The sequence below is a fragment of the Pristiophorus japonicus genome, chromosome 7 (assembly GCF_044704955.1).
Source record: "Pristiophorus japonicus isolate sPriJap1 chromosome 7, sPriJap1.hap1, whole genome shotgun sequence".
Taxonomy (NCBI): Eukaryota; Metazoa; Chordata; class Chondrichthyes; family Pristiophoridae; genus Pristiophorus; species Pristiophorus japonicus.
Window position 1 is genome coordinate 171,505,407 of NC_091983.1, and position 27,290 is coordinate 171,532,696.

Below are 27,290 nucleotides of genomic sequence, written 5' to 3' on the forward strand. Positions count from 1 at the left end.
TCTGATTGCAAGGGACCTGCGTTTGTCTTCACTAATCTTTTTCTCTTCACATACCTATAGAAGCTTTTGCAGTCAGTTTTTATGTTCTCAGCAAGCTTCCTCTCATACTCTATTTCCCCCCTCCTAATTAAACCCTTTGTCCTCCTCTGCTGAATTTTAAATTTCTCCCAGTCCTTAGGTTTGCTGCTTTTTCTGGCCAATTTACATGCCTCCTCCTTGGATTTATCACTTATCCTTAATTTCCCTTGTTAGCCACGGTTGAGCCACCTTCCCCGTTTTATTTTTACTCCAGACAGGGATATAAAATTGTTGAAGTTCACCCATGTGATCTTTAAATGTTTGTCATTGCCTATCCGCCGTCAACCCTTTAAGTATCATTCGCCAGTCTATTCTAGCCAATTCACGTCTCATACCATCGAAGTTACCTTTCCTTAAGTTCAGGACCCTAGTCTCTGAATTAACTGTGTCACTCTCCATCTTAATAAAGAATTTTACCATATTATGGTCACTCTTCCCCAAGGGGCCTCGCACAACAAGATTGCTAATTAGTCCTTTCTCATTACACATCACCCAGTCTAGGATGGCTAGCCCTCTAGTTGGTTCCTCGACACATTGGTCTAGAAAACTATCCCTAATACACTCCAGAAAATCCTCCTCCACCGTATTGCTACCAGTTTGGTTAGCCCAATCTATATGTAGATTAAAGTCGCCCATGATAACTGCTGTACCTTTATTGCACGCATCCCTAATTTCTTGTTTGATGCTGTCCCCAACCTCACTACTACTGTTTTGTCTGTACACAACTCCCACTAGCGTTTTCTGCCCTTTGGTATTCCGTAGCTCCACCATACAGATTCCACATCATCCAAGCTAATGTCCTTCTTTACTATTGCGTTAATTTCCTCTTTAACCAGCAATGCTACCCCACTTCCTTTTCTTTCTGTCTATCCTTCCTGAATGTTGAATACCCCTGGATGTTGAGTTCCCAGCCTTGGTCACCCTGGAGCCATGTCTCTGTGATGCCAATTATATCATATTCATTTATTGCTGCCTGTGCAGTTAATTCGTCCACCTTATTATGAATACTCCTCGCATTGAGGCACAGCGCCTTCAGGCTTGTCTTTTTAATACACTTTGCCCCTTTAGAATTTTGCTGTAATGTGGCCCTTTTTGATTTTTGCCTTGGGTTTCTCTGCCCTCCACTTTTACTTTTCTTCTTTCTATCTTTTGCTTCCGCCCCCATTCTACTTCCCTCTGTCTCCCTGCATCGGTTCTCATCCCCCTACCATATTAATTTAACCCCTCCCCAACAGCACTAGCAAACACTCCCCCGAGGACATTGGTTCCGGTCCTGCCCAGGTGCAGACCGTCCGGTTTGTACTGGTCCCACCTCCCCCAGAACTGGTTCCAATGTCCCTGATATTTGAATCCCTCCCTTCTGCACCACTCTTCAAGCCACGTATTCATCTGAGCCATCCTGTGATTCCTGCTTTGACTAGCACGTGTCACTGGTAGCAATCCTGAGACAAACGTAGGTCCCTTGCAGTCAGAATGAGGTGAATTTATAATGGGGAACTAAGAAATGGCAGACCAATTGAACAAATACTTTCGTTCTGTTTTCACAAAGGAAGACACAAATAACCTTCCGGAATCACTGGGAGACCGAGGGTCTAGCGAGAAGGAGGAACTGAAAGAAATCCTTATTCGTCAGGAAATTGTGTTAGGGAAATTGATGGGATTGAAGGCCGATAAAACCCCAGGGCCTCATAGTCTGCATCCCAGAGTATTTAAAGAAGTGGGCCTAGAAATAGTGGATGCATTGGTGATCATTTTCCAACAGTTATCGACTCTGGATCAGTTCCTATGGACCAGAGGGTAGCTAATGTAACACCACTTTTTAAAAAAGGAGGGAGAGAGAAAACGGGGAATTATAGACCGGTTAGCCTGACATCAGTAGTGGGGAAAATGTTGGAACCAATTATTAAAAATGAAATAGAAGCAAATTTGGAAAGCAGTGACAGGATTGGTTCAAGTCAGCATGGATTTATGAAAGGGAAATCATGCTTGACAAATCTTCTAGAATTTTTTGAGGATGTAACTGGAAGAGTGCACAAGGGAGAACCAGTGGATGTGGTGTATTTGGACTTTCAAAAGGCATTTGACAAGGTCCCTCAAGAGATTGGTGTGCAAAATCAAAGGGGGTAATGGACTGACGTGGATAGAGAAGTGGTTGGCAGACAGGAAACCGAGAGTCGGGATAAACTAGTCCTTTTCAGAATGACAGGCAGTGACTACTGGGGTGCCCCAGCTATTTACAATATACATCAATGATTTAGATGAAGGAGTTGAATGTAATATCTCCAAGTATGCAGATGACACTAAGCTGGGTGACGGTGTGAGTCGTGAGGAGGATGCTAAGAGGCTGCAGGGTGACTTGGACAGGTTAGGTGAGTGGGCAAATGCATGGCAGATGCAGTATAATGTGGATAAATGTGAGGTTATCCACTTTGGTGGTAAAAACAGGAAGGCAGAATATTATCTGAATGGCGACAGATTAGGAAAAGAGGAGGTGCATCAAGACCTGGCTGTCATGGTACATCAGTCATTGGAAGTTGGCATGCACATGCAGGTACAGCAGGCGGTGAAGAAGGCAAATGGTATCTGGCCTTCATAGCTAGGGGATTTGAGTATAGGAGCAGGGAGGTCTTATTGCAGTTGTACAGGGCCTTGGTGAGGCCTCACCTGGAATATTGTGGTTCAGTTTTCATCTCCTAATTTGAGGAAGGATGTTCCTGCTATTGAGGGAGTGCAGTGAAGGTTCACCAGACTGATTCCCGGAATGGCAGGACTGACCTATGAGGAGAGACTGGATCGACTGGGCCTGTATTCACTGGAGTTTAGAAGAATGAGAGGGGATCTCATAGAAACATATAAAATTCTGGCGGGACTGGACAGGTTAGATGCAGGAAGAATGTACCCGATGTTGGGAATGTCCAGAACCAGGGGACACCCTCTAAGGATAAGGGGTGAGGCATTTAGGACCGAGATGAGGAGAAACTTCTTCTCGCAGAGAGCTGTTAACCTGTGGAATTGTCTACCATAGAGAGTTGTTGATGCCAGTTCGTTAGATATATTCAAGAGGGAGTTAGATATGGCCCTAGGCATAAAAGGATCAAGGGGTATGGAGAGAAAGCAGGAAAGGGGTGCTGGGCTGAATGATCAGCAATGATCTTATTGAATGGTGGTGCAGGCTCGAATGGCCGAATGCCCTACTCCTACACCTATTTTCTATGTAACCAGGGTCACAGTCTAAGGATAAAGGGGTAAGCCATTTAGGACCGAGATGAGGAGAACCTTCTTCACGCAGAGAGTTGTTAACCTGTGCAATTGTCTACCGCAGAGAGTTGTTGATGCTAGTTCGTTAGATATATTCAAGAGGGAGTTTGATATGGCCCTTACGGCTAAAAGGATCAAGGGGTATGGCAAGAAAGCAGGAAAGGGATACTGAGGTGAATGATCAGCCGTGATCAAATTGAATGGTGCTGGCTCGAAGGGCAGAATGGCCTACTCCTACACCTATTTTCTATGTTTCTATGTCTCCCAAGATCCGCAAACAGGACTGCCCCGGTCGACCCATCGTTTCAGCCTGTTCTTGCCCCACAGAACTTATTTCTTCCTATCTCGACTCTCTTTTCTCTCCCCTTGTCCACTCTCTTCCCACCTACATCCACGATTCCTCCGATGCCCGCCGTCACTTTAACAGTTTCCAGTTTCCCGGCCCCAACTGTCTCCTTTTCACCATGAACGTCCAATCCCTCTACACTCCCATCCCCCCCGAGGGCATTCCGCTTCTTCCTCGAGCAGAGGCCCAACCAGTCCCCATCCACCACCACTCTCCTCCGCCTGGCTAAACTTGTTCTCCCATTGAACAACTTCTCCTTCAACTCCACTGACTTCCTCCAAATTACATGTGTTGCTATGGGAACCCGCATGGGCCCTAGCTAAGCCTGCCTTTTCGTGGGATATGTGGAACATTCTTTGTTTCAGTCCTACTCGGGTCCCCTCCCTCACCTCTTTGGCTTTTTCCCCGCCCCCTTTAGAGCCTGTTTCTTTCTTTCTATTTTTCTCCTTGTCTCTAATGGCAGTTGGTAATTATCCCATTATTCACATCCTATCTTGACTAATGTTTTTCTAACTCTTGGCATTACCATTTGAATTTGGGCCATCATCCCTTTTGTGTCTCTAATCTCTTCCTGTCTTCCAACTTATCACAGACCTTCCCTTTTGTTCTTTCTTCCCCTCCCCCTTTGTGTTTAAGAATCTGTTCTTTCAAAAACACTCCAGTTCTGACGTAGCGTCATCGACCCGAAATGTTAAATCTGCTTCCTCTCTACACCTGCTGAGATTTCCAGCATTTTCTGCTTTTTTTCCAGATTCCAGCATCTGCAGTATTTTGCTTTTGAATTTGGGCATTTTGGGGTTAGGTTGCCTATCTTTTATTTTTAACCCCTCACTCGCCTGGGAGGATTACAATACCCCCTAAGATTTTGAATAATGTTTTTTTTTAAGATTTTGTAGGGTTCATGCAATGTTACCACTTTTACAGTTGACCAGTTTAAATGTTCTCAAGCTTATAGCAAGGTATTGTTTGCATCTTTGTAAAGTAGATCCGTTTCAGTTGTGTTGTGTTGTTTGCTTATAGTTTTCTTTATGTCCCGCGTCAGTTTTCTCCTCTCCTGAGGACATTCATTTCTTCCTGGGTGGAAAATTGTCTTAAAGGTGTCCTCTTAAGACCTTGCCCAACTGACTTTTTTATACCTTGAGCCTTAATGGTGGGTGTTGGTAAGCTATTCACCCACAAGCCCAGTTCACTCCTCACCATATGCACTTGTTGGGAGTCAGTGGATAGCAATCAGGAATGGAAATCCTGGGATTAATTTCCTTCCTGAACATGGGGCACTGATGCCAATAGCAGGACCCCAGCTGAGATCAATTGACAGCACCGACTGGAATTCTCAACTCACCATGCTCCATCTCCTTTGATGTCAGTACCAATCTGTCCTCTCTGGATCTCTCCCTTCAATAAACTTTCCTACCCATATTCACGGTCACCCTCTTAGCCATGCATCTCATATGGACTCTACTCCCATGATTTCTATCGATGACAAGGCCATCTCCAACCACTTCTTTGCCATTGCACTTTCCAGGTTTCAACTGTCTAGCCTTTGGCCCTCTATTTGCCCCGATAATTGTGCAGCTGTCGATTCCTTCCCTCACCTCCATCTTTGATGCTCTCGTCCCTGTAAAACCTTCAATCTGTGTCATCCTCGTTGTTCTCCCTGGTATGACCTCCAGGTTTACTCAAGTACAAAGGGTGCAGACTTGAGCATATCTGGCACACAACTAATTTAAACATCCATCGCCAGATCTAGCTGGACCACATCAAGCACTATCGAGCCTTGCTCTCTTTCACCACTGGCCACTACTTAAGGATCATTCTGAGCTCAGGGTTAAACCAAATCTTTTCTCCATTGCCAACCCTTTTGCAATATTTCCTCAACCGTCACCTCCAACAGCAAGTACGAGCAGCACATAGAAACATAGAAAATAGGTGCAGGAGCAGGTCATTCGACCCTTTGAGCCTGCACCACCATTCAGTATGATCATGGCTGACCATGCAAGTTCAGTACCCCACTCCTGCCTTCTCTCAATACCCCCTGACCCCTTTAGCCATAAGTGCCACATCTAACTCCCTTTTGAATCTATCCAATGAACTGGAATCAACAACTTTCTGTGATAGAGAATCCCATAGGTTCACAATTCTCTGGGTGAAAAAGTTTCTCCTCATCTCGGTCATATATGGCTTATCCCTTATCCTTAGGATGTGACCCCTGGTTCTGGACTTCCCCATCATCGGGAACATTCTTTCTGCATCTAACCTGTCCAATCCCGTCAGAATTATATATGCTTCTATGAGATCCCCTCTCATTCTTCTAAATTCCAGTGAATATAAGCCTAATCGATCCAGTCTTTCTTCATATGTCAATCTTGCCATCCTGGGAATCAGTCTGGTGAACCTTCGCTGCACTCCCTCAATAGCAAAAATGTCCTTCCTCAGATTAGGAGACCAAAACTGCACACACTACTCAAGGTGTGGTCTCACCAAGGCCCTGTACAACTGCAGTAAGACCTCCCTGCTCTTATACTCAAATCCTCTTGCTATGAAGGCCAACATGCCATTTGCTTTCTTAACTGCCTGCTGTACCTGCATGCCTGCTTTCAATGACTGATATACCATGACACCCAGGTCTCGTTGCACCTCCCCTTTTACTAATCTGTCACCATTCAGATAATATTCTGCCTTCCTGTTTTTGCCACCAAAGTGTTAATCTCAGACTTATCCACATTATACTGCATCTACCATGCATTTGCCCACTCACCTAACCTGTCCAAATCACTCTGCAGCCTCTTAGCATCCTTCTCACAGCTCACACTACCACCCAGCTTAGTGTCATCTGCAAACTTGGAGATATTACGTTCAATTCCATCGTCTAAATCATTAATATATATTATAAATAGCTGGGGTCCCAGCACTGAACCTTGCAGTACCCCACTAGTCACTGCCTGCCATTCTGAAAAGGACCCGTTTATCCCCACTCTTTGCTTCCTGTCTGCCAACCAGTTCTCTATCCACGTCAATACATTACCCCAAATCCCATGTGTCTTAATTTTGCACACTAATCTCTTGTGTGGGACCTTGTCGAAAGCCTTTTGAAAGTCCAAATACACCACATCCCCACTGGTTCTCCCTTATCCACTCTACTAGTTACATCCTCAAAAATTTCTAGAAGATTTGTCGAGCATGATTTCCCTTTCATAAATCCATGCTGACTTGGACTGATCCTGTCACTGCTTTCCAAATGTGCTGCTATTATATCTTTAAAAATTGATTCCAGCATTTTCCCCTTTTCTGATGTCAGGCTAACCGGTCTATAATTACCTCTTTTCTCTCTCCTTTTTTAAATAGTGAGGTTACATTAGCTACCCTCCAATCCATAGGAACTGATCCAGAGTCCATGGAATGTTGGAAAATGACCACCAATGCATCTACTATTTCTAGGGCCACTTCCTTAAGTACTCTGGGATGTAGACTATCAGGCCCTGGGGATTTATCGGCCTTCAATCCCATCAATTTTCCTAGCACCATTTCCTGACTAATAACGATTTCCTTCAGTTCCTCCTCCTCGCTAGACCCTCGATCCCCTAGTATTTTTGGGAGGTTATTTGTGTCTTCCTTAGTGAAGACAGAACCAAAGTATTTGTTCAATTGGTCTGCCATTTCTTTGTTCCCTATTATGAATTCACCTGATTCTGACTGCAAGGGACCTATATTTGTCTTCACTAATCTTTTTCTCTTCACATATCTATAGAAGCTTTTGCAGTCAGTTTTTATGTTCCCTGCAAGCTTACTCTCATACTCTATTTTCCCCCTCCTAATTAGACCCTTAGTCCCCTTCTGCTGAATTCTAAATTTCTCCCAGTACTCATGTTTGCTGCTTTTTCTGGCCAATTTATATGACTCTTCCTTGGATTTAACACTCGCTAATTTCCCTTGTTAGCCATGGTTGAGCCACCTTCCCAATTTTATTTTTACGCCAGACAGGGATGTTCAATTGTTGTAGTTCATCCATGTGATCTTTAAATGTTTGCCATTGCCTATCTTCCATCATCCCTTTAAGTATCATTCGCCAGCCTATCCTAGCCAATTCACGTGTCTTACCATCGAAGTTATCTTTCTTTTAAGTTCAGGACCCTAGTCTCTGAATTAACTGCGTCACTCTTCATCTTAATGAAGAATTTTACCATATTATGGTCACTCTTCCCCAAGGGGCCTCGCACGACAAGATTGCTAATTAATCCTCTCTCATTACACAACACCCAGTCTAGGATGGCCTGCTCTCTAGTTGGTTCCTCGACATATTGGTCTAGAAAACCATCCCTAATACACTCCAGTAAATCCTCCTCCTCTGTATTGCTACCAGTTTGGTTAACCAAATTTATATGTAGATTAAAGTCGCCCATGATAACTGCTGTACCTTTATTGCATGCATCCCTAATTTCCTGTTTGATGCTGTCCCCAACCTCACTACTACTGTTTGGTGGTCTGCACATGAGCTTCTTTTTCACTAAAATTGACACGATCTGTTCAGCTGCATCTGCCGAACACTCCCCTTTCCCCTGCCCTCTCCTATCTCACCTCATGCCCTCTCCAAGCTCCTCTTGTTTGTGAGATCCACCTCCTTCTCCTTCAATGCCATTCCCACAAAACTGCTGACCACCTAACTTCCTTTCTTGGCTCCTATTGCTGGTTGACATTGTAAATGGTTTGAGCTTCTTGGATACTGCCCCTCTCCCTTTCAATGGCTGTCATCACTCCGCTCCTCAAAAACCCCACTCTTGACCTCTGTCCTTGAAAATGACCCCTCGCTCTCCAACAATTCCAAAGTCCTTGAAAGTGTTGACATCTCTGAAATCTGTGAAACTTCCTGTTTTAATCTGGTTTCTGCCTAGTCACAGCACTAAAATGACCTTAATCAGTCACAAATGACATCCTTTGAGGCTATGACCTTGGTGCATTTCTCTCCTTTTCCATCTTGATTTCTCTGCAGCCTTTGACACAATCAATCACACCATCCTCCTCTAACACCCCCATCATTGCCCGGCTCAGTGATCCTGCTTTGCTTGGTTCCCCTCATTTTTTTTATCCAGTTGTAGCCAGAGCATCTTCATCAATGACTTCTCTAACTACCCCCATAATGTTAACTCTAATGTCCACCAAGGATCTATCCCTGGCCCCTACCTCGTCCTCATCAACATGTTGCCACTCTGCAACATCATCTGAAGACATGGGGTCACATGTGTGCTGATGACACCCTGCTTTTTGTCACTTCCAGACTCAATATTCCAGTGCTCTATTAGTCAACCTTCAATCCTGCACACTACATAAACTTCAGCTCATCTAAAACTCTGCTATCTGTACCCTGTCCTGCACTAAGTCTTGCTCACTCCGACTTTCCTGGCCTACATTGGCTTCCGGTCTCTCAATGTCCCAAGTATTAAGTTCTCAACTTCGGGTTTAAATCCTTTCAAGGCCTTTCCGTTCCCTATCTCTGTAATCTCCTCAAGCCCTACATGCATCCAGAACTCTGTTTATCTTGTGCATCCTCCCCTTCCTTCACGCCACCATTGGTCAACCCTGTGCTCTGGAATTTCCTCCCCAAACTTTGCTGCCTCTCCACCTCCCTCTCCTTCTTTAAGACCCCTTCTAATATTGTCTTCTTTGGCTCAGAGTCTATTTGTCTGATTACCCCTTCATGAAGTGTCTGGGGATGGTTTTGTACCATTAGGGCGCTACATAAATGCAAGTTGTTGTTGAACCTTTCTGGTGTGCATGGCTCAGCTGTTTGGCAAGACATTGGGCAAAGTATGTGTCGGGATTTCTAATGAGATTTTTTGATTATACATTTGCTGCATAACACTTCTGTTTTGTTAGGTTCCCCGAATGGTGGAAGGTTTAGCAAGCCATCGTTGTTCTCTGGTGGCAGCTGCAAAGGACCATACCGTTGTTTTGACAGAAGATGGATTTGTTTATGCTTTTGGGCTGAACACTTATAATCAGCTGGGTATTGCACCTTCACCAGCCAGCAGTAGCATACCAAGACAGGTATTTATGGGAGATTCTTTGGGGATGCATAACAAAAGGTCAGTGAGGGGTAGATGTGTTTCTAGTTATTTTTAACATCTTTGTGCAAACTAGAAATTGTAGTGTCACTATTAGAAACTTTATTAAAATAATGTTAATGATGTGGGATAATGGAAGGTATTTTCAGCATAAATATATTTAATGTAGGTATGATTTTCGAAAAAATGTAGGAACTTTGTAAATTCTTCCAAATTTATTGAACTTTCGGCTAGAGTTAGCATTTGCCACAGTCCATAGGGTGGGAATTGAATTTTGGGATTTGCTGTCTTTCATATCAGAACTTTTTCAAAACCATAACTTTCAAAAGGCAATTGGATATGTACTTGGAAAGGACAAAAAATGCAGAGGTGTAGAACTAATTGGATAGCTCTTTCAAAGAGCCGGAACAGACACAGAATGGCCTTGTTCTGTACTGAAAGATTTTATGATTCTCGGAGAAGAATCACCAAAAATATTTCTGCTCTTAGTAAGTTAAACAATCGTCTTTTACTCCATTATACATGAAGCTTTGTTCTGGAAATACCCTAGTTTTTTCTGCACCCATCTTGGCTGTTCTAACTTTTAATTGTAAAATGAAATAATATTCTTGTGCACAGTTCTAATTAGTAGATCTAAAGCAGTTTTTAATTAAATTTGATGCAGGCTTAAGTATTTTTATTTAAAATGTTGCTTTTGAAAGATAATCAAAACCAGGATCTTGAATAATGTGTGGTTTTATTTTCAAGCTTACTCTCGACCTAATGATTCCTGAAACTTTCAACATTCTTAATTTTTTAAAATTACATTTCAGAAACAGTCAAATTATGTGAGTAGGCTTTTATGGGAGGGCTTAAATTAGTTTGGAGTAACTACAATCTAGATTTTATTGTAACTGCAATCTAGATTTTATACTGATCTCAATTGCACACACTCTTGACAGCTTGTATCAGTGCAGTGTTTGAGTATGATGTGCCAGGTAACCTTTTGTAAAACTATGTATGAAACCTGTTTTAGAATGAATACAAAAAGGAACTTTGCCCTTTTTTGCTTAATATTTGTGAATCTATCTTTTTTGAATGTTTCCAAAGGTACAATCCAAAACCCTTAAAGGAAGAACTGTGATTGGAGTTGCTGTGGGGAGGTTCCACACTGTTTTGTGGACAAGGGAAGCGCTATATACGATAGGTCTGAATGGCGGTCAGCTTGGTAAGATGTAGATGCTGTTTTGCATATAATGTTACATTAGTGAAAATGTCATGCCAGCTTTGCATGTCACTAAAAACCTGCATTAAGGTGTGGCATTTTATACACTTATTTAACAAAAAGTTCTTGTCACTTTGCATGTTCCTCCACTTTCTCACTTTCAATATCAAATGCTACCAGTTCATTTTATAGCCCAAGTTAGATGCAGGGTAAACCCCCTATATTCTGCCTCAGCCATAGAAGTGCACATTGTACTGCATGAGTGTGGTATTTTAACTTTGAGCACCATTTATCTTTGCGTCTAAGTGAAAAAACATTTGGGGCTAGATTTTTGATGACTTTACGACCGGGTTTTCGCCGTGATTTGACTCCCCGCGGCTAAAACCCGGTCAGCGGGATCTTCGGGGTACCTTTTTGCGGTGGCACTTCCACATACTGCCGGGGAGAGGTGTGCTGATTTTGTGTTTGCGATCGATTTTTGGCTCTCGGGACCCATATTCTATACCGACCGGGTCAAACCTGTGGTGCAGCACTGTCAGCAGCGGTAAGTATGAAGAGCTGCAAAAAAGGTAAGCTAAAGTATTTTTTAATTCTTTTTCAGCGATTTAGTAAGTAAGGGTTTTGTGTGTGGTTTTTTTTGCAATTTTTTTTTGTTTCCCCCCCCGCCCCCCCCAAAGCTCCTCTCGCAGCGCTATCGGCCCCGGACTAAAGTTGCTGAAATTCGCGGTTTGTACCGCGAATCCTCAGGCAATGCCGATTTTTACATGGCTGAAAAGCAGGCCTAAAAACAATAGCGCAGCAAAAACGGTAATTTTGGCGTAAAAATACCGTTTCTGAAAATCTATGCCTTGCTGTTTAATGTATACATTGAACTAACAAGTACCTTCCCTGACTCTCTCACTTCAAACACTTGCAGCTGTTTGAGGGAGGAGATTGTTATTCTGAGCAGGACATTATACCACCTCGCTATCTTTTATTTCCCTCATCTGTGCTCTTTGTTTTAACATTTTGTTATGAATACTTCGTTTGTGGGTGACTTACTAATTTAAGGTCATTTTAAATGTATAATGTTTGAGGGAAATATAGGTAATAACATGAATTTTAGAATAATCTGGTAATTTGTGCTGTGCCAAAAAGTGGTGTAAACATTGGCGCACAATTCTTGCAAATCTGTCTCTGTTTTTAAAGTTGCAATGATATTTACATTCATTGACATTTTGGTCCTACCTTTCAAAATTTTTGTGACACCAAAGTTTAAGTGTTCTGTTGGCAATTTATTCTGAATGTATGTGAATTTCTCGAGTGCCCCTACATGCAAGTGTTTACAGTTTGTCTGAATTATTGATTCAGGTTACTTAATGGATCCTAATGGGGAACGATGTGTGCTTGCACCTCGTCAAATATCAGCTTTGCATCATAAGGACATAGTGATCTCTCTGGCAGCAGCAAGTGATGGAGCTACAGTATGTGTTACGGAAAGAGGAGATATTTACCTGATGACAGACTATCAATGCAAGAAGATTGCTTCCAGGTATATATTTGCCGTTAACCTGTTTTAATTATTACAGTGGGAGTGTTTCAAAGATTGGTACTGGAGAGTCTGAATTTACAAGACTGTACTTCTGGTGCAGTCTCAGTTGACTGGATTCCCCAATCTGTGCTCCTATGTGGAGGTCAGCATGTCTAATTTTCTAGCCAGTGATACTCTGAACTGTTCATACATTAAATTTTGGGGGAATTTAAAATACTCCTGTTTCAGCTCTTCCAAGGATTGTTCTATTTTGAGTAAATCTATTCATTCATTTAATTCGCTAAGCTGTCTGACCAAATACTTCTTACAGGTATATTAGGAGAAATACAGGGTGGTGAAATATTCTTTTCTTTTTGAAAAAAGACCCATTGTGAGCACTGTAGTACTGAATATTTATTATTTCAGTTGTAACAATGAGAATAGAAGTGAACTTGTTGTTGTCAATATTGACAATTAGTGAACCAATTAAATGTACTCTGTGCCGTTTTGACCATCATGCTACAAAAGGGATGTGCAAGCATTGGAGAAAGTGGAAGGGAGGGAGGGGCTGAGAATAGAACTTGGGAAAATAAAATGGGCAACAATATTGGCAAAAAACAATGTAGAACAGCAATGGGAAACATTTAAAACTGTGTTCAACAGAGTGCAGGAACAATATATTCCGCGAAAAGGAAAGAACAAACTAAACACTAATGAGATACCATGAATGAATAAAGCCATAAGGGAACAATTGAGGGTAAGGAAAGAAGCATACATTAAGGACATAGCAGGGGAGTGCATGATAAGGGAGAATACAAAATGATTAGAGAGAACTCAAAAAAACAATTAGGAAGGCAAAGAGGAGCAATTAAATAATCAAGGAACATAAAACAAAATAGTAAAATATTTTGCAGGCACATCAATAAAAAAGGAAGGTTGGGATGGGAATAGGGCCATTAAGGGATAGACAGGATAATACCACAGGTAACGATAGAGAGATGGCAGAAATATGAAATAATTATTTTGCTTTAGTATTTACCAGGGAGATAGAACAGGTGGACATGACATTGGATGATGAGATTAGTAATGAGATAAGTACATTTAAAATAAAAAGAGGGGTTATAGTAAATAAACTAATCAAAGTCAAAGAGGATAAAGCCCCTGGTCTGGATGGATTGCATCCATGCATTTTAAAAGAATCTAGAGAAGAGATAGCAAAGGTAATACTACACATATTTAATAATTCGTTAGAAAAAGGTGTAGTGCCAGAGGACTGGCAGATAGCTAACGTAATACCTATATTTAAGAAGAGGGATAGAATATGTCCAGGGAATTATAGACCAGTCAGCTTAACATCAGTGGTAGGAAAAATAATGGAACCCCTACTAAAATAAAATAGAAGAACATCTAGAAACCAAAAATATAATAACGAATAGTCAGCATGGATTTCAAAAGGGAAAGTTTTGCTTGACCAACCTCGTTGAATTTTTTGAAGAGGTAACAGAGTAGACAACGGTAATGCAGTAGATGTAATTTATCTAGATTTTCAAAAGGCCTTCGATAAGGTACCCATAATAGACCGATGAACAAGGTCAGAGAATGCGGAGTCAGGGGACAAGTAGCAGAATGGATGGATAGCTAGCTGGCTTCAGGACAAAGCAGAGAGTAGGGGTAAAAGGTAGCTATTCATAGTGGCAGAAGGTGGGTAGTGGTGTTCCACAAGGATCAGTGCTGGGACCACTGTTGTTCACAGTTTATATTAATGATTTAGGCTTTGGAATCAAAAACACAATTTCTAAATTTGCGGACGACACCAAATTGGGGGGCATAGTCAATACTGAGGAGGACTGCAACAAATTACAGGAGGACATTAATAAACTTGCAGAATGGGTAAAAATTTGGCAAATGAAGTTCACAGATAAATATCATAGAATCATAGAAATTTACAGCATGGTAGGAGGCCATTTCGGCCCATTGTGTCCGTGCCGGCCAACAAAGAGTGATCCAGCCTAACCCCACTTTCCAGCTCTAGGTCCCTGGCCCTATAAGTTATGACACTTCAAGTGCACATCCAAATACTTTTTAAATGTGGTGAGGGTTTCTGCCTCTACCACCCTTTCAGGCAGTGAGCCAGATCCCCACCACCCTTGGATGAAGAAATTTCCCCTCAAATCCCCTCTAAACCTTCTACTAATTACTTTAAATCTATGCCCCCTGGTTGTTGACTCCTCTGTTAAGGGAAATAGGTCCATCCTATGCACTCTAGGCCCCTCATAATTTTATACACCTCAATAAGGTCTCCCCTCAGCCCCCTCTCTTCCAAAGTAAACAACTCCAGCCTATCCAATCTTTCCTCATAGCTAAAATTCTCCAGTCCAGGCAACATCCTCGTAAATCTCCTCTGTACCATCTCAAGTGCAATTACATCTTTCCTGTAATGTGACCAGAACTGTACGCAGATCTGTAGCTGTGGCCTAACTAGTGTTTTATACAGTTCAAGCATAACCTTGCTGCTGTTGTATTCTATGCCTTGACTAATAAAGGCAAGTATTCCATATGCCGCCTTAACCACCTTATCTACCTGCCCTGCTACCTTCAGGGATCTGTGGACATGCATTCCAAGGTCCCTTTGTTCCTCCACACTTCTCAGTGCCCTACCATTTAATGTGTACTCCCTTGCCTTGTTAGCCCTCCCCAAATGCACTACCTCACACTTCTCTGGATTGAATTCCATTTGCCACTGTTCTGCCCACCTGACCAGTTCATTGATATCTTCTGGCTGTCTGCAGCTTTCTTCTTCATTATCAACCACACTGCTGATTTTTGGTATCATCTGGAAACTTCTTAGTCATACTCTCTACATTCAAGTCTAAATCATTGATATATACCACAAAAAGCAAGGAACCTAGTACTGAGCCCTGTGGAACCCCAATGGAAACAGCCTTCCAGTCACAAAAACACCCATCAACCATTACCCTTTGTTTCTTGCCTCTGAGCTAATTTTGAATCCAACTTGCCACTTTGTCCTGCATCCAATGGGCTTTTACTTTCGTGACCATTCGGCCATGTGAGACCTTAACAAAAGCCTTGCTAAAATCCATATACACTACATCAAACGCATTACCCTCATCGACCCTTCTTGTTACCACCTCAAAAAATTCAATCAAGTTAGTCAGACACGACCTTCCCTTAACAAATACACGCTGACTGTCCTTGATTAATCTGTGTCTTTCTAAATGAAGATTTATCCTGTCCCTCAGAATTTTTTCCAATAATTTTTCCACCACTGAGGTTAGGCTGACTGGCCTGTAGTTACACAGTCTATCCCATTCTCCCTTTTGAAACAAAGATACCACATTAGCAATCCTCCAGTCCTCTGGCACCACACCTGCAGCCAGAGAGGATTGGAAAATGATGGTCAGAGCCTCTGCTGTTATATTTTGGTAGGAAGAATAGAGAGGTCGCTTATTACTTGGATGCTTTGAGTCTAGGTGGGGTAGAGGAGCAAAGGGATCTCTGAGTACAAATACACAAATCACTAAAAGTTGCGAAACAGGTTAGCAAGGCAATAAAAAAGCAAACCATACACTTAGGGTTTATTACTCGAGGTTTGGAATTGAAAAATCGGGAAGTTATGCTAAACCTGCATCGAACCTTGGTTAGACCACACTTGGAGTACTGTGTACAGTTCTGGTCGCTATAATTATAAAAAGGATATAGAGGCACTGGAGAGGGTGCAGAGAAGATTTACAAGGATGATACCAGAAATGCGAGGATGCATCTATCGGGAAAGGATGAACAGACTGGGTCTCTTTTCTCTTGAAAAAAGAAGGCTGATGGGTGATCTATAGAGGTCTTTTCATAGTGGATACAGAGAGAATGTTTCCACTTGTGAGGAACAGCATAACTAGGGGCCATCAATATAAGTTGGTCACCAAGAAATCGAATGGGGAATTCAGAAGAATATTCTTTACCCAGCGAGTGGTGAGAATGTGGAACTCGCTACCACAGGGAATGGTTGAAGCCAGTAGTATAGAAGCATTTAAGGGGAGGCTAGACAAGCATATGAGGGAGAAGGAAATAGATGGTTATGCTGATAGATTTAGATGAGGAAAGACGGGAGCAGGCTCGAGTGGAGCATAAATGCCAGCGTGAACTGGCTGGGCCGAATGGCCTGTTTCTGTGCCGTATATCCTATGTAGAAGAGGAACAACAGTGATTTCAAATGTGGGCAGTATGACCTATGAGGAAATGTTATAATTTCAAGCTCCTGTATAAAGAGAAAACAGAGAGCGAGTCCTCACTGAATTATATAAAATTTAAAACGGGATAGTGAATAAATCCAGAATATGACTAAAACAAGCTAGTAGGCCCAGAGGTTGTTAGTGAAAAGTAAATTTAAGTTGGATATTGGGGGAAAAAAAATTCTACACACACACGATGTTAAATGTCTGGAATTACATATCTGCATAGTAAAGGCACAAACTTTAGGAGCATTCAAGATACATCTGGACTGGTAGTCTGGAAGAGTTAGAATTAGATGAATGACATCGTAATGTTGCTGACTTATCTTGGATGTTCCTATATTGCTAACCTTTTCTGTGCATGTGTAATAACTATCTTTCTAGGAGGTGCTGAATTTAATTTTTTCCTTGGATTCATGCAGGCAGTTAAACTTGAAGAAGGTTCTTGTTACTGGTGGACACCTAGATCATAAAGTTGACCCTCAGGTGCTTAACGAGGGCGGAGGTGAAAATGTTTGCATACTGATCCTGGATGAAGCAGGCAGGGTAAGTGGAGATATGTGTGGTTTTCGCCCTCCTCTCTGTCTCTTAATATTATGAAATGGCATGGTGACAGATCACACAGGTTTGATTTGGCATTTTTAGTTTTATTGGGCCCAAGTTTCCACATGATTTGCGCCTGATTTTTAGGAGCAACTGGTGGAGAACGGACTATCTTAGAAATCGCAATTCTCCACATTTTTTTTTCTGCAGTTCTAGTCAGGTAGAACAGTTCTACTTTGGAACAGAATTTTTTCTTCAAAAGGGAGCGTGTACGGCCACTGACGCCTGATTTCAAAGTTTCCACAGTGAAAACGTGCTCCCAACTAACTTGGAATGGAGCAAGTGAAGATTTTTGTAGAACTGAAAAAACCTGTTCTACACATTAAAAAATCAGGCGCAGGTTACAAATTAGGCGTCCAGAACGAGGTGGGGGGGAGGCGGGGGAAAGGAAGTCATTAAATTCTACAATAAATCCTTATTTATACTTCTACAAATATTATACAAATAAATCCAACCTGAATAAACATTTATAAGCAAAGAAAAGATTAAATAAACCATCTTCCTACCTGCGTGAAAGTGCTTCAGCCAGCCTCAAAAGTTCGTTCGTTCGTTCGTTCCCGACGGCAGGGGGGGAGGAGGAAGCTGTTCCCGACGGCGGAAGGGAGGGAGTGCGGGCCCGACCGACCGACCACCCGACCGCAGCGGGGGGGGGAGGAAGCCGTTCCAGACGGCGGGAGTGCGGGCCCGATTGACCGAACGCAGCGGGGGGGGGGGGGGGGGGAGCCGTTCCAGATGGCAGGCGGGAAGGAGACAGTGAGAAGGCTGCAGGAAGCCTCAGTGCTGATGTGCTGATGGCAATGTGCTTTTATTAAAAAATGTTCAAAAATTAAACAGCTACAAAAATGGCCGAGTGCCAATGTTTCCTTCACACTGCGCGTGTGCGAACGCTCCAACGCGCACGCGCAGGGTTGCCGGCAGGAAAAAAACTAATTTAAATAGTACCCACCCCTTCCCACTTACAAAATCGGCGCGAGTGTAGGCTCCGCCCCCCTGGGCACCGCGCCAAACAGACAAGGAGCTGCAGGGCGCTCCAGAATCAAGAGTTTTTTTTCCGCCGCCGTTTTAGGTGCGAAAAACAGGCGCCCAGCTCGGAGGGTCGCCTGTTATTTATCGTGTGGAAACTTGGGCCCATTGTGTGGTGTTGTTAAATGGAGGATAGTTGCCTCACAGGAATTGGAAAAATTGGTGTCCCCACTGGGCTGCTCTGTTCTGCCGAAAGGTGATGCGGGCAATCATCGGGGATTAAATTGCTTCTCTTCTTCTTTCAGTTGCAGGAATTGTCTTCTGGTGGGCTGCGAAGGAGTGAGCGAGTGGGTGGGGAAGGGTATATTTAGAAAAAAAAAATCACCTTGCACTCCCTTATTCAAATTTATATCCTTATTTAAAAAAATGTCAAGTATTTGCCTCATTTTTGGGAAGATTTATTGTTTTATAAGATCAATATCAGGCAAGTTGGATGACATTTTAAAGCTGTTTTTCAGTGTTGAAGTGTTACTGATTTATTGTAAAAGCCAACTGCATCAGTAATGCCCTTCTGGGAAGAATATTAGCCACCCTTATCCAGTTAGATCTATTTATAACTCCAATCCCAAACAACATGCTTGATTCGTAATGTCCTCCGAAGTGAACTTGCAAGCCATTCAGTTATACAAACCACCATTTTAGGGCAACTAGTGATGGGCAATAAATGTTGTCTTGCCAGGGTCATCCACAAAACAATAAAACAATTGCCCTAAATTTGCGGTTGGAGGTTTCCTGTGGGGAAATGCCTCTGATCCGCCAATAAAATGTCCGTGTACCTGGTGGTTAGGGAGCTATGGAGTTGTGGGTGTCTCTCGGTACCCACGGGTAGAGGCCCATGCATCCCGGTTCGCAAGCACCCCTGGGATCATGTGGTCCAGGCCAACGAATTAAAGAAGGGATCCCCATTTATGCTTATGGGGATCTTTATGTACAGAATCCCCATAAGCATGAATGGGAATGCCCCCAAAAATACATGCACACATTCAATAATTAAATAAAAAACTTACATTTAAAATTAATTAAAATGCTATTTAATATTTAAAACAAATTACATTTTGTGAAAAATAAATGTAAATGTTTTAAAAGGGCTAAAAATAACCGTGCATTTTTGGACATGTTAAGTTTTTTTTAAACACAGGCCTTATGCCTGCTTTTACCAGGTATGTAAGTTTCACAAGAACATAAGAAATAGGAGCAGGACTAGGCCATTTGGCCCCTCGAGTCTGCTCCGCCATTTAATAATATCATGGCTGATCTGATCATGGACTCGGCTCCAGTTCCCTGCCCACTCCTCATAACCCTTTACTGCCATATCGCTCAAAAATCTGTCTATCTCTGTCTTAAATATATTCAATGACCCAGCCTCCACAGCTCTCGGGGGCAGAGAATTCCACAGATTTACAACCCTCAGAGAAGAAATTTCTCCTCATCTCAGTTTTAAATGGGCGGCCCCTTATTATAAGACTATGTCCCCTAGTTTTAGTTTCCCCTATGAGTGGAAACATTCTCTCTGCATCTACCTTGTCGAGCCCCCTCATTATCTTATAAGATTCAATAAGATCACCTCTCATTCTTCTGAATTCCAGGGCCCAAGTTTCCCCCCTCTGTAAGAATGGCGCACCTCCAGAAGGTGCGCCGATTTTCTGGAATAAAAAGGGTGCCGAAAACTTAGCTTGTGATTCTGCAAGCTCCTCAGGACATCTTTGTGCTCAGCGTGGCGTAACACAAGTGGTCGGGGGCGAAGCCAGGTCCCGGCGCTGAAAACAATGCAGCGACCTCTGCACATGCGCACTAGAGTGTGCGCTTTCCCCCCCCCCCCCCCCCCTTCCTCCCTCCCGTTCAGCCGTTCCCCCCTCCTCTCCCCCCCCACCCCCCTCCCCCTCCACCCCCCTTCCCTCCTTCCCTCCACGTTGTTGGCGGGGCCCGCCCGCCCAGCATCTTGCTGACGGTAGGCTCCGCCCGAAGTCTTTAACAGCGGCCAGGCATCTGTGCCATTGGCGGGGCCCGCCCGAAGTCTTTGGCAGCCCGGCTTCAATGTCGTCGGCGGGGCCCGCCCGCCCGGCATTTTGCTGGGGGCGGGTCCCGCCCGAAGTCTTTGGCGGCCCGGCTTCCGGTCGGCGGTGACCCGGCTTTCAGTCGGCGGCGGGGCCCGTTCAGTCTCCCACTCCTCTCCCTCCCTCTCCTCTTTCCCCCGCCCCTCTCCTCTCCCCCTTCCCTCCCCTCTCTCTCCTTCCCTATAAACCACCTATCTCTTCCCCCCTCACTTTCCCTCCCCCTCACTTTCCCTCCATCCCCCCTCCCCCTCCCCCTCCCCCTCTCACTTTCCCTCCATCCCCCCTCCCCCCTTACTTTCCCTCCATCTCTCCTTCCTCCCCTCCCCTCCTCTCCTTCCTCCCATCCCCTCCTCTCCTTCCTCCCCTCCCCTCCTCTCCTTCCCACCCTTCCCTCCTCTCCTTTCCCTTCCCCTCCGATCCAAAATGAAACTATTCTAACTCACTAGAATTGGAGCAAACTAAATGCCGAGAATTGCAATTTCTAACATGCTCCATTCTAAACTAGTTCCAAAAAATAGGAGCAACTCAGGCCGAAACTTGAGTCCCCAATATGTATAGGCCCAACCCCCTCATCTCCGGAATCAACCTAGTGAACTTTCTCTGAACAGCCTCCAATGCAAGTATATCCTTCCTTAAATACAGGCATTTGCTGGGCAGAAGTTGGGCAAATAGCCCAACTCTCTGCTTGTGGATGCACTTTTCCCAGGGTTGCGTTGGATTTGTCAAGAAGATCCTTGACCGATCACAAGTTCTGCGTTTTTGCGCATGTGCTTCTCTCGCGTAAACCCGGATCTTGCGCGGCCCTTACGTGCTGCAAATTATAGGTCAATGAGTTGCTCAACCTCCCCCATCCTTCTCAAAAGAGATGGAAAAGAGCTGATACTGTATCAGAGCTATAATTATCGGTTGATGCACTGATTATTGTAAAGTGGCAAAGATGTGTGAATATTCAAAATACCTTTAGCACTGGTACCAAGAACACTATTTGTATTTACCAAATTGTTTGCATTCTTCACATACAGGGTATTAGAAAAATGTAACTTGAAGGAAATAAACAACCTATGGTTTTGCGACTGTTTGGAAAAAATGTACTGAGAATTAACAAACTCAAGGTGATAGCAGAGTCCTCTAATTGGCTCAAGGTCTTGCTTTTCTAAATAGGGTCAATTGGAGAAAACTGTACCACTTGGAGATAGAAGTAGTGCCATGTGGCATCTACTATTAGTTATAGTGCAAATGACATCCTTAAATATTCATAGAATATGAGTCCTTATTGGGGATTAATGGTTACTGACCAGTCATTTGCAATGAATAAAACAAAATATGGAAACGTGAGATAAATCTCATCATTTTATCTATTAAATATTCTCTTCCAATACTCTTACAGTTTAGGATTTGAATTTCAAGTCATTCAGCATTTGCAAAATTGATACGAAGAACCTTTATTTCAAGTTTCAGTCTTTGAAATTTGTTCAGCTCCTGTACATGTGTAAATGAAGTATACTGTTTTCTGGATGCCATCTAGTGGCCTTAGTATAGATAAACATTTTAACCAGTTATTCGTTTTTTGAAACATTGTGACAACGTGGTGTCATTATAAACAAAAAATATTTTTTTCTCAAACTCGAGACAGAGTGGTAGGATGTGGGTTGATGCCCAGGGTTCACTCTCCCTCCATCTGTTGAGTTCTTGCTGTTGGCCATGATTTCTGGGCTAGTGGTGAGTGGAGTCTAGGCATAGGGTTTGTGAGAAATTGGAGAATTGCTGATCATGTTCAATTCCTTATGGCCATTGTGATAGCAGAGCTTCAGCATGTCACAAATTGGAACATATTTGTTACACAGGTATATAATTTTGGAATTTAAATCAACTTCACTTAGATGAGTTATTTTGTCTTGGTATTGGGAGAAATTGTCTTTGTGCCAGGGGGAAAGAAATAACATACAAAATTGACTAGTGGTAGCCACAGTTCGAGTGAGAGCAGTCTGGCTTAGCCAGTTTTATGTAAATAGATTGTTGCCTGTATCTGTAAGTTTAATCAAAAAGTACTTTATTTTTAAAATGCTAATGCATGTGAGTCTGTAGACCTGGAGAGGAACTTGTCTCTAATGGCTGAACCATGAAAGGCCTTTTCTTTCAAGTTTTGTTTAGCCTGAATGTATGTTATGGATGCCATCTAGTGGCCTTAGCTTAGATGAACATTTTAACCACTAAAAAAGGAGTTGTTGATTTTTAAAACATTAATATTAGATCACCACATAAACATGAATACTTTCACTCAAAACCTCTATAGTACAGAATGGTATGATGTGGTTTGATGGCCAAGATGGTCACGCATGCAAAGTTACATCAGCAATTCAATTAAAATATGCTAGAAAGAACTACAAAGAATTTTGGAACAGTATCATTGTTGTGTAAGTGAAGTATTGGGCCACTAATTACTTGCTGTGTGATTTCTGCTATCATGTAATTATCTTGTATGCAAATAACAACAGCTTGCATTTATATAACATTTTTAATGTAGTAAAACAGTCCAAGGTGCTTCACTGGAACGACCAGGGTGCGAGACAGTGTGGGATTTACTAAGGATAAGGCCATCAAAGCTGGAGATGAGGGTATGATTAAGAAGATCTGTGGCTGCATATCAAGAAAGACTGGATCAACTGGGCTTGTATTCACTGGAGTTCAGAAAAATGAGAGGGGATCTCATAGAAACGTTTAAAATTCTGACGAGTTTAGACAGGTTAGATGCAGGAAGAATGTTCCCAATGTTGGAGAAGTCCAGAACCAGGGGTCACAGTCTAAGGATAAAGGGGTAAGCCAATTAGGACCGAGATGAGGAGAAACTTCTTCACCCAGAGAGTGGTGAACCTGTGGAATTCTCTACCACAGAAAGTTGTTGAGGCCAATTCACTAAATATATTCAAAAATGAGTTAGATGTAGTCCTTACTACTAGGGGGAATCAAGGGGTATGGCGAGAAAGCAGGAATGGGGTACTGAAGTTGCATGTTCAGCCATGAACTCATTGAATGGCGGTGCAGGCTAGAAGGGCCGAAAGGCCTACTCCTGCACCTATTTTCTATGTTTCTAAGTATCGTGGTGAATGGGTGGCCAAAGGCTAGAGAGTTGGGAGTTTGAAAGTGCTGTAGTAAGTGACTTGTAGGAGAATCTTTTCCAGGAGAAGACTCTCGGAAGAAAGTGGGGTTGGAAGGGGGATATAATTACTGATCGATACAGGGAAGGGATCAGATATGGCCTTGCCTGTGATTGAGGTAATGGGCATAGAGAGGCTACATGGGATGGCAGAGAGTAGCAGTGAATGTTGATCTGCTGGCAGAGTCTACGAGGTCAGTGGTTGGAGGGGTGAGTGGGATGGTAAGGAAGTTGGCAAGATTACCCCCTATGGGCATGCTGGGTGGGAAGATCGGCGAAGAGACTAGGTTTGGGTAGTTGATGATGTTCTTGAGGAGGCAGCAACTAATGGCCCCTTGGAGATTGCAGAGAGTGGTATCAAGGGAAGCTGTGGGCTTATTCAAGTGGAAATCAAGCCTGGAACCTGGCAGGAGTGCAGGAAACATAGAAACATAGAAAATAGGTGCAGGAGTAGGCCATTCGGCCCTTCTAGCCTGCACCGCCATTCAATGAGTTCATGGCTGAACATTCAACTTCAGTACCCCATTCCTGCTTTCTCGCCATACCCCTTGATCCCCCTAGTAATAAGGACCTCATCTAACTCCTTTTTGAATATATTTAGTGAATTGGCCTCAACAACTTTCTGTGGTAGAGAATTCCACAGGTTCACCACTCTCTGGGTGAAGAAGTTCCTCCGCATCTCGGTCCTAAATGGCTTACCCCTTATCCTTAGACTGTGATTCCAGGTTCTGGACTTCCCCAACATTGGGAACATTCTTCCTGCATCTAACCTGTCTGAACCCATCAGAATTTTAAATGTTTCTATGAGGTCCCCTCTCATTCTTCTGAACTCCAGTGAATACAAGCCCAGTTGATCCAGTCTTTCTTGATAGGTCAGTCCCGCCATCCCGGGAATCAGTCTGGTGAACCTTTGCTGCACTCCCTCAATAGCAAGAATGTCCTTCCTCAGGTTAGGAGACCAAAACTGTACACAATACTCCAGGTGTGGCCTCACCAATGCCCTGTACAACTGTAGCAACACCTCCCTGCCCCTGTACTCAAATCCCCTCGCTATGAAGGCCAACATGCCATTTGCTTTCTTAACCGCCTGCTGCACCTGCATGCCAACCTTCAATGACTGATGTACCATGACACCCAGGTCTCTTTGCACCTCCCCTTTTCCTAATCTGTCACCATTCAGATAATAGTCTGTCTCTCTATTTTTACCACCAAAGTGGTTAACCTCACATTTATCCACATTATACTTCATCTGCCATGCATTTGCCCACTCACCTAACCTATCCAAGTCGCTCTGCAGCCTCACAGCATCCTCCTCGCAGCTCACACTGTCACCCAACTTAGTGTCATCCGCAAATTTGGAGATACTACATTTAATCCCCTCATCTAAATCATTAATGTACAGTGTAAACAGCTGGGGCCCCAGCACAGAACCTTGCGGTACCCCACTAGTCACTGCCTGCCATTCTGAAAAGTACCCATTTACTCCTACTCTTTGCTTCCTGTCTGACAAACAGTTCTCAATCCATGTCAGTACACTACCCCAATCCCATGTGCTCTAACTTTGCACATCAATCTCTTGTGTGGGACCTTGTCGAACGCCTTCTGAAAGTCCAAATATACCACATCAACTGGTTCTCCCTTATCCACTCTACTGGAAACATCCTCAAAAAATTCCAGAAGATTTGTCAAGCATGATTTCCCTTTCACAAATCCATGCTGACTTGGACCTATCATGTCACCTCTTTCCAAATGCACTGCTATGACATCCTTAATAATTGATTCCATCATTTTACCCACTACCGATGTCAGGCTGACCGGTCTATAATTCCCTGTTTTCTCTCTCCCTCCTTTTTTAAAAAGTGGGGTTACATTGGCTACCCTCCACTCCATAGGAACTGATCCAGAGTCAATGGAATGTTGGAAAATGACTGTCAATGCATCCACTATTTCCAAGGCCACCTCCTTAAGTACTCTGGGATGCAGTCCATCAGGCCCTGGGGATTTATCGGCCTTCAATCCCATCAATTTCCCCAACACAATTTCCCGGCTAATAAGGATTTCCCTCCGTTCCTCCTCCTTACTAGACCCCCCGACCCCTTTTATAACCTTTTATAAGGAAGGTCGAGGAATAAAGAAGGGTTGGGGTAGGGATTTGGGGTGGGAAAGTAGCAGAGAGGAGAAATAAGAGGCATGCCTGGGTAACCAGAAGGCAAGAAGACAGGCGAGGAGGGGCAAAGAATAGAGAAAGAAAAAGGGAGAAAGAAGTAATGGTCTGGAGCAGCAGCCACATGGACAGGGGAGACTCCGTGACATAGACATGTCAGAAATTAGAGTTGCTATTTCCTTGTTGTAAAAGGACTCTCACTGGTTAAGATCTTCTCTTTCCCCCCCCCCCCCCCCCCAAACAGGTTCCTGCCCCCACCCAAGTTCCTGACCTCTTTTTCTCCCCCGCCCCCCAGCCCAAATTCTTGATTGCCGAAGCCCCCGCCTAAGTTCCTGACCCCCCCCCCCCCCCCACTCACCTGAGTTCCTGTCCTCTCCCTGCCCAAGTTTCTGACCGCCTCCCTCCTATCCCAGCCTCCTAACCTTCTACACCGCTGTCCAAGTTCCTCCCCCACGGATTCATGACCTCCCCCACCCCGCCATAGATGGGGCATTGTGTGTAGGTCACGGATTGTTAACCAGTTTATTGGGTATGAAGGGAATAGTGACAGTGTCATGACTTCGGGATTTTGTCCAGTCCAATGATGTCACTTGGCACACGTTTTCTGAGAAGTCAACCAGGCGTAGGGGAGTGGGTGTAGTGGGGGTGGGGTTGGAAGAACGTGATCTGTCTTAGTATCTGGATCACGTTCTCACTCTCAACCACCTCCTTTAGACCTGGATCACATTCTTGTGCTATCCCCACTGTGCTCTCTGTGCTCTTTAAACCCACCCCCCGAGTTCCTGACCTCCTCTTCCCGCCCCTGTCTCCACTCCGATCCCCTCCCCCTGTCTCCGCCCCCCACCACCTCTCCTCTCGCTCTCGCGCTCTCGTTCTGCACCAGTGTATCTCTCTATCTCTCTCCGCCCTCCCCTCCCCCCCGGAATCTGCCCAGACTTGTGAGTGCAGGTTTGGAGACAGGCCCACTGTCAAAATGGCTGTGATTGACAGCGGTTCAGGATCCTGCACGAAGCACCCCCCTAACCCCCACCACTCGCTCTCCCTCCTACCCCGCCCCACACACGCACTTTCTTTCTTCCCTCCCCACACGCACTTTCTTTCTCTTTCCTCCCTCCCCTCCACCCCCCCCCACCACTCTCTCTCTCCTCCTCCTCCCCCTCTTTCCTTCCCCCCCCCCCAACACACACTCTTCCCCCTCCCCCCACATATTCTCTCTTTCCGTCCCCCCCGCCACCACTCTCTTTCCTCGCTCCCCCTCCCCCCCCACTACTCTCTCTTTCCTCCATCCCACCCCCCCACCACACACTTTCCTCCTCCCCACTCTCCTCTCCACCCTCTTTCCTCCCCAACACTCTCTCTCTCCTCCCCCACACTCTCTCTCTCTCCCCCCACACTCTCCTCCTCTCCTCCCCCCACACTCTCTCTCTCCTCCCCCCACACTCTCTCTCTCCTCCCCCCACACTCTCTCTCTCCTCCCCCCACACTCTCTCTCTCTCCTCCCCCCACACTCTCTCTCTCCTCCCCCCCACACTCTCTCTCTCCTCCCCCCACACTCTCTCTCTCCTCCCCCCCACACTCTCTCTCTCCTCCCCC

At 44.1% G+C, this 27,290-nt stretch overlaps 1 protein-coding gene across 1 annotated transcript in view; it reads left to right on the plus strand.

The window, feature by feature from the left end:
* The window catches only part of ibtk (inhibitor of Bruton agammaglobulinemia tyrosine kinase), a 158,148-nt gene that overhangs the window by 53,447 nt on the left and 77,411 nt on the right, over window positions 1–27,290 (plus strand). Inside the window, exons 6-9 of the mRNA XM_070885570.1 lie at window positions 9,554–9,724; window positions 10,831–10,948; window positions 12,296–12,476; window positions 17,122–17,245. Coding sequence (XP_070741671.1) covers window positions 9,554–9,724; window positions 10,831–10,948; window positions 12,296–12,476; window positions 17,122–17,245 — 594 coding nt within the window. The remainder of the gene's footprint in view (window positions 1–9,553; window positions 9,725–10,830; window positions 10,949–12,295; window positions 12,477–17,121; window positions 17,246–27,290) is intronic.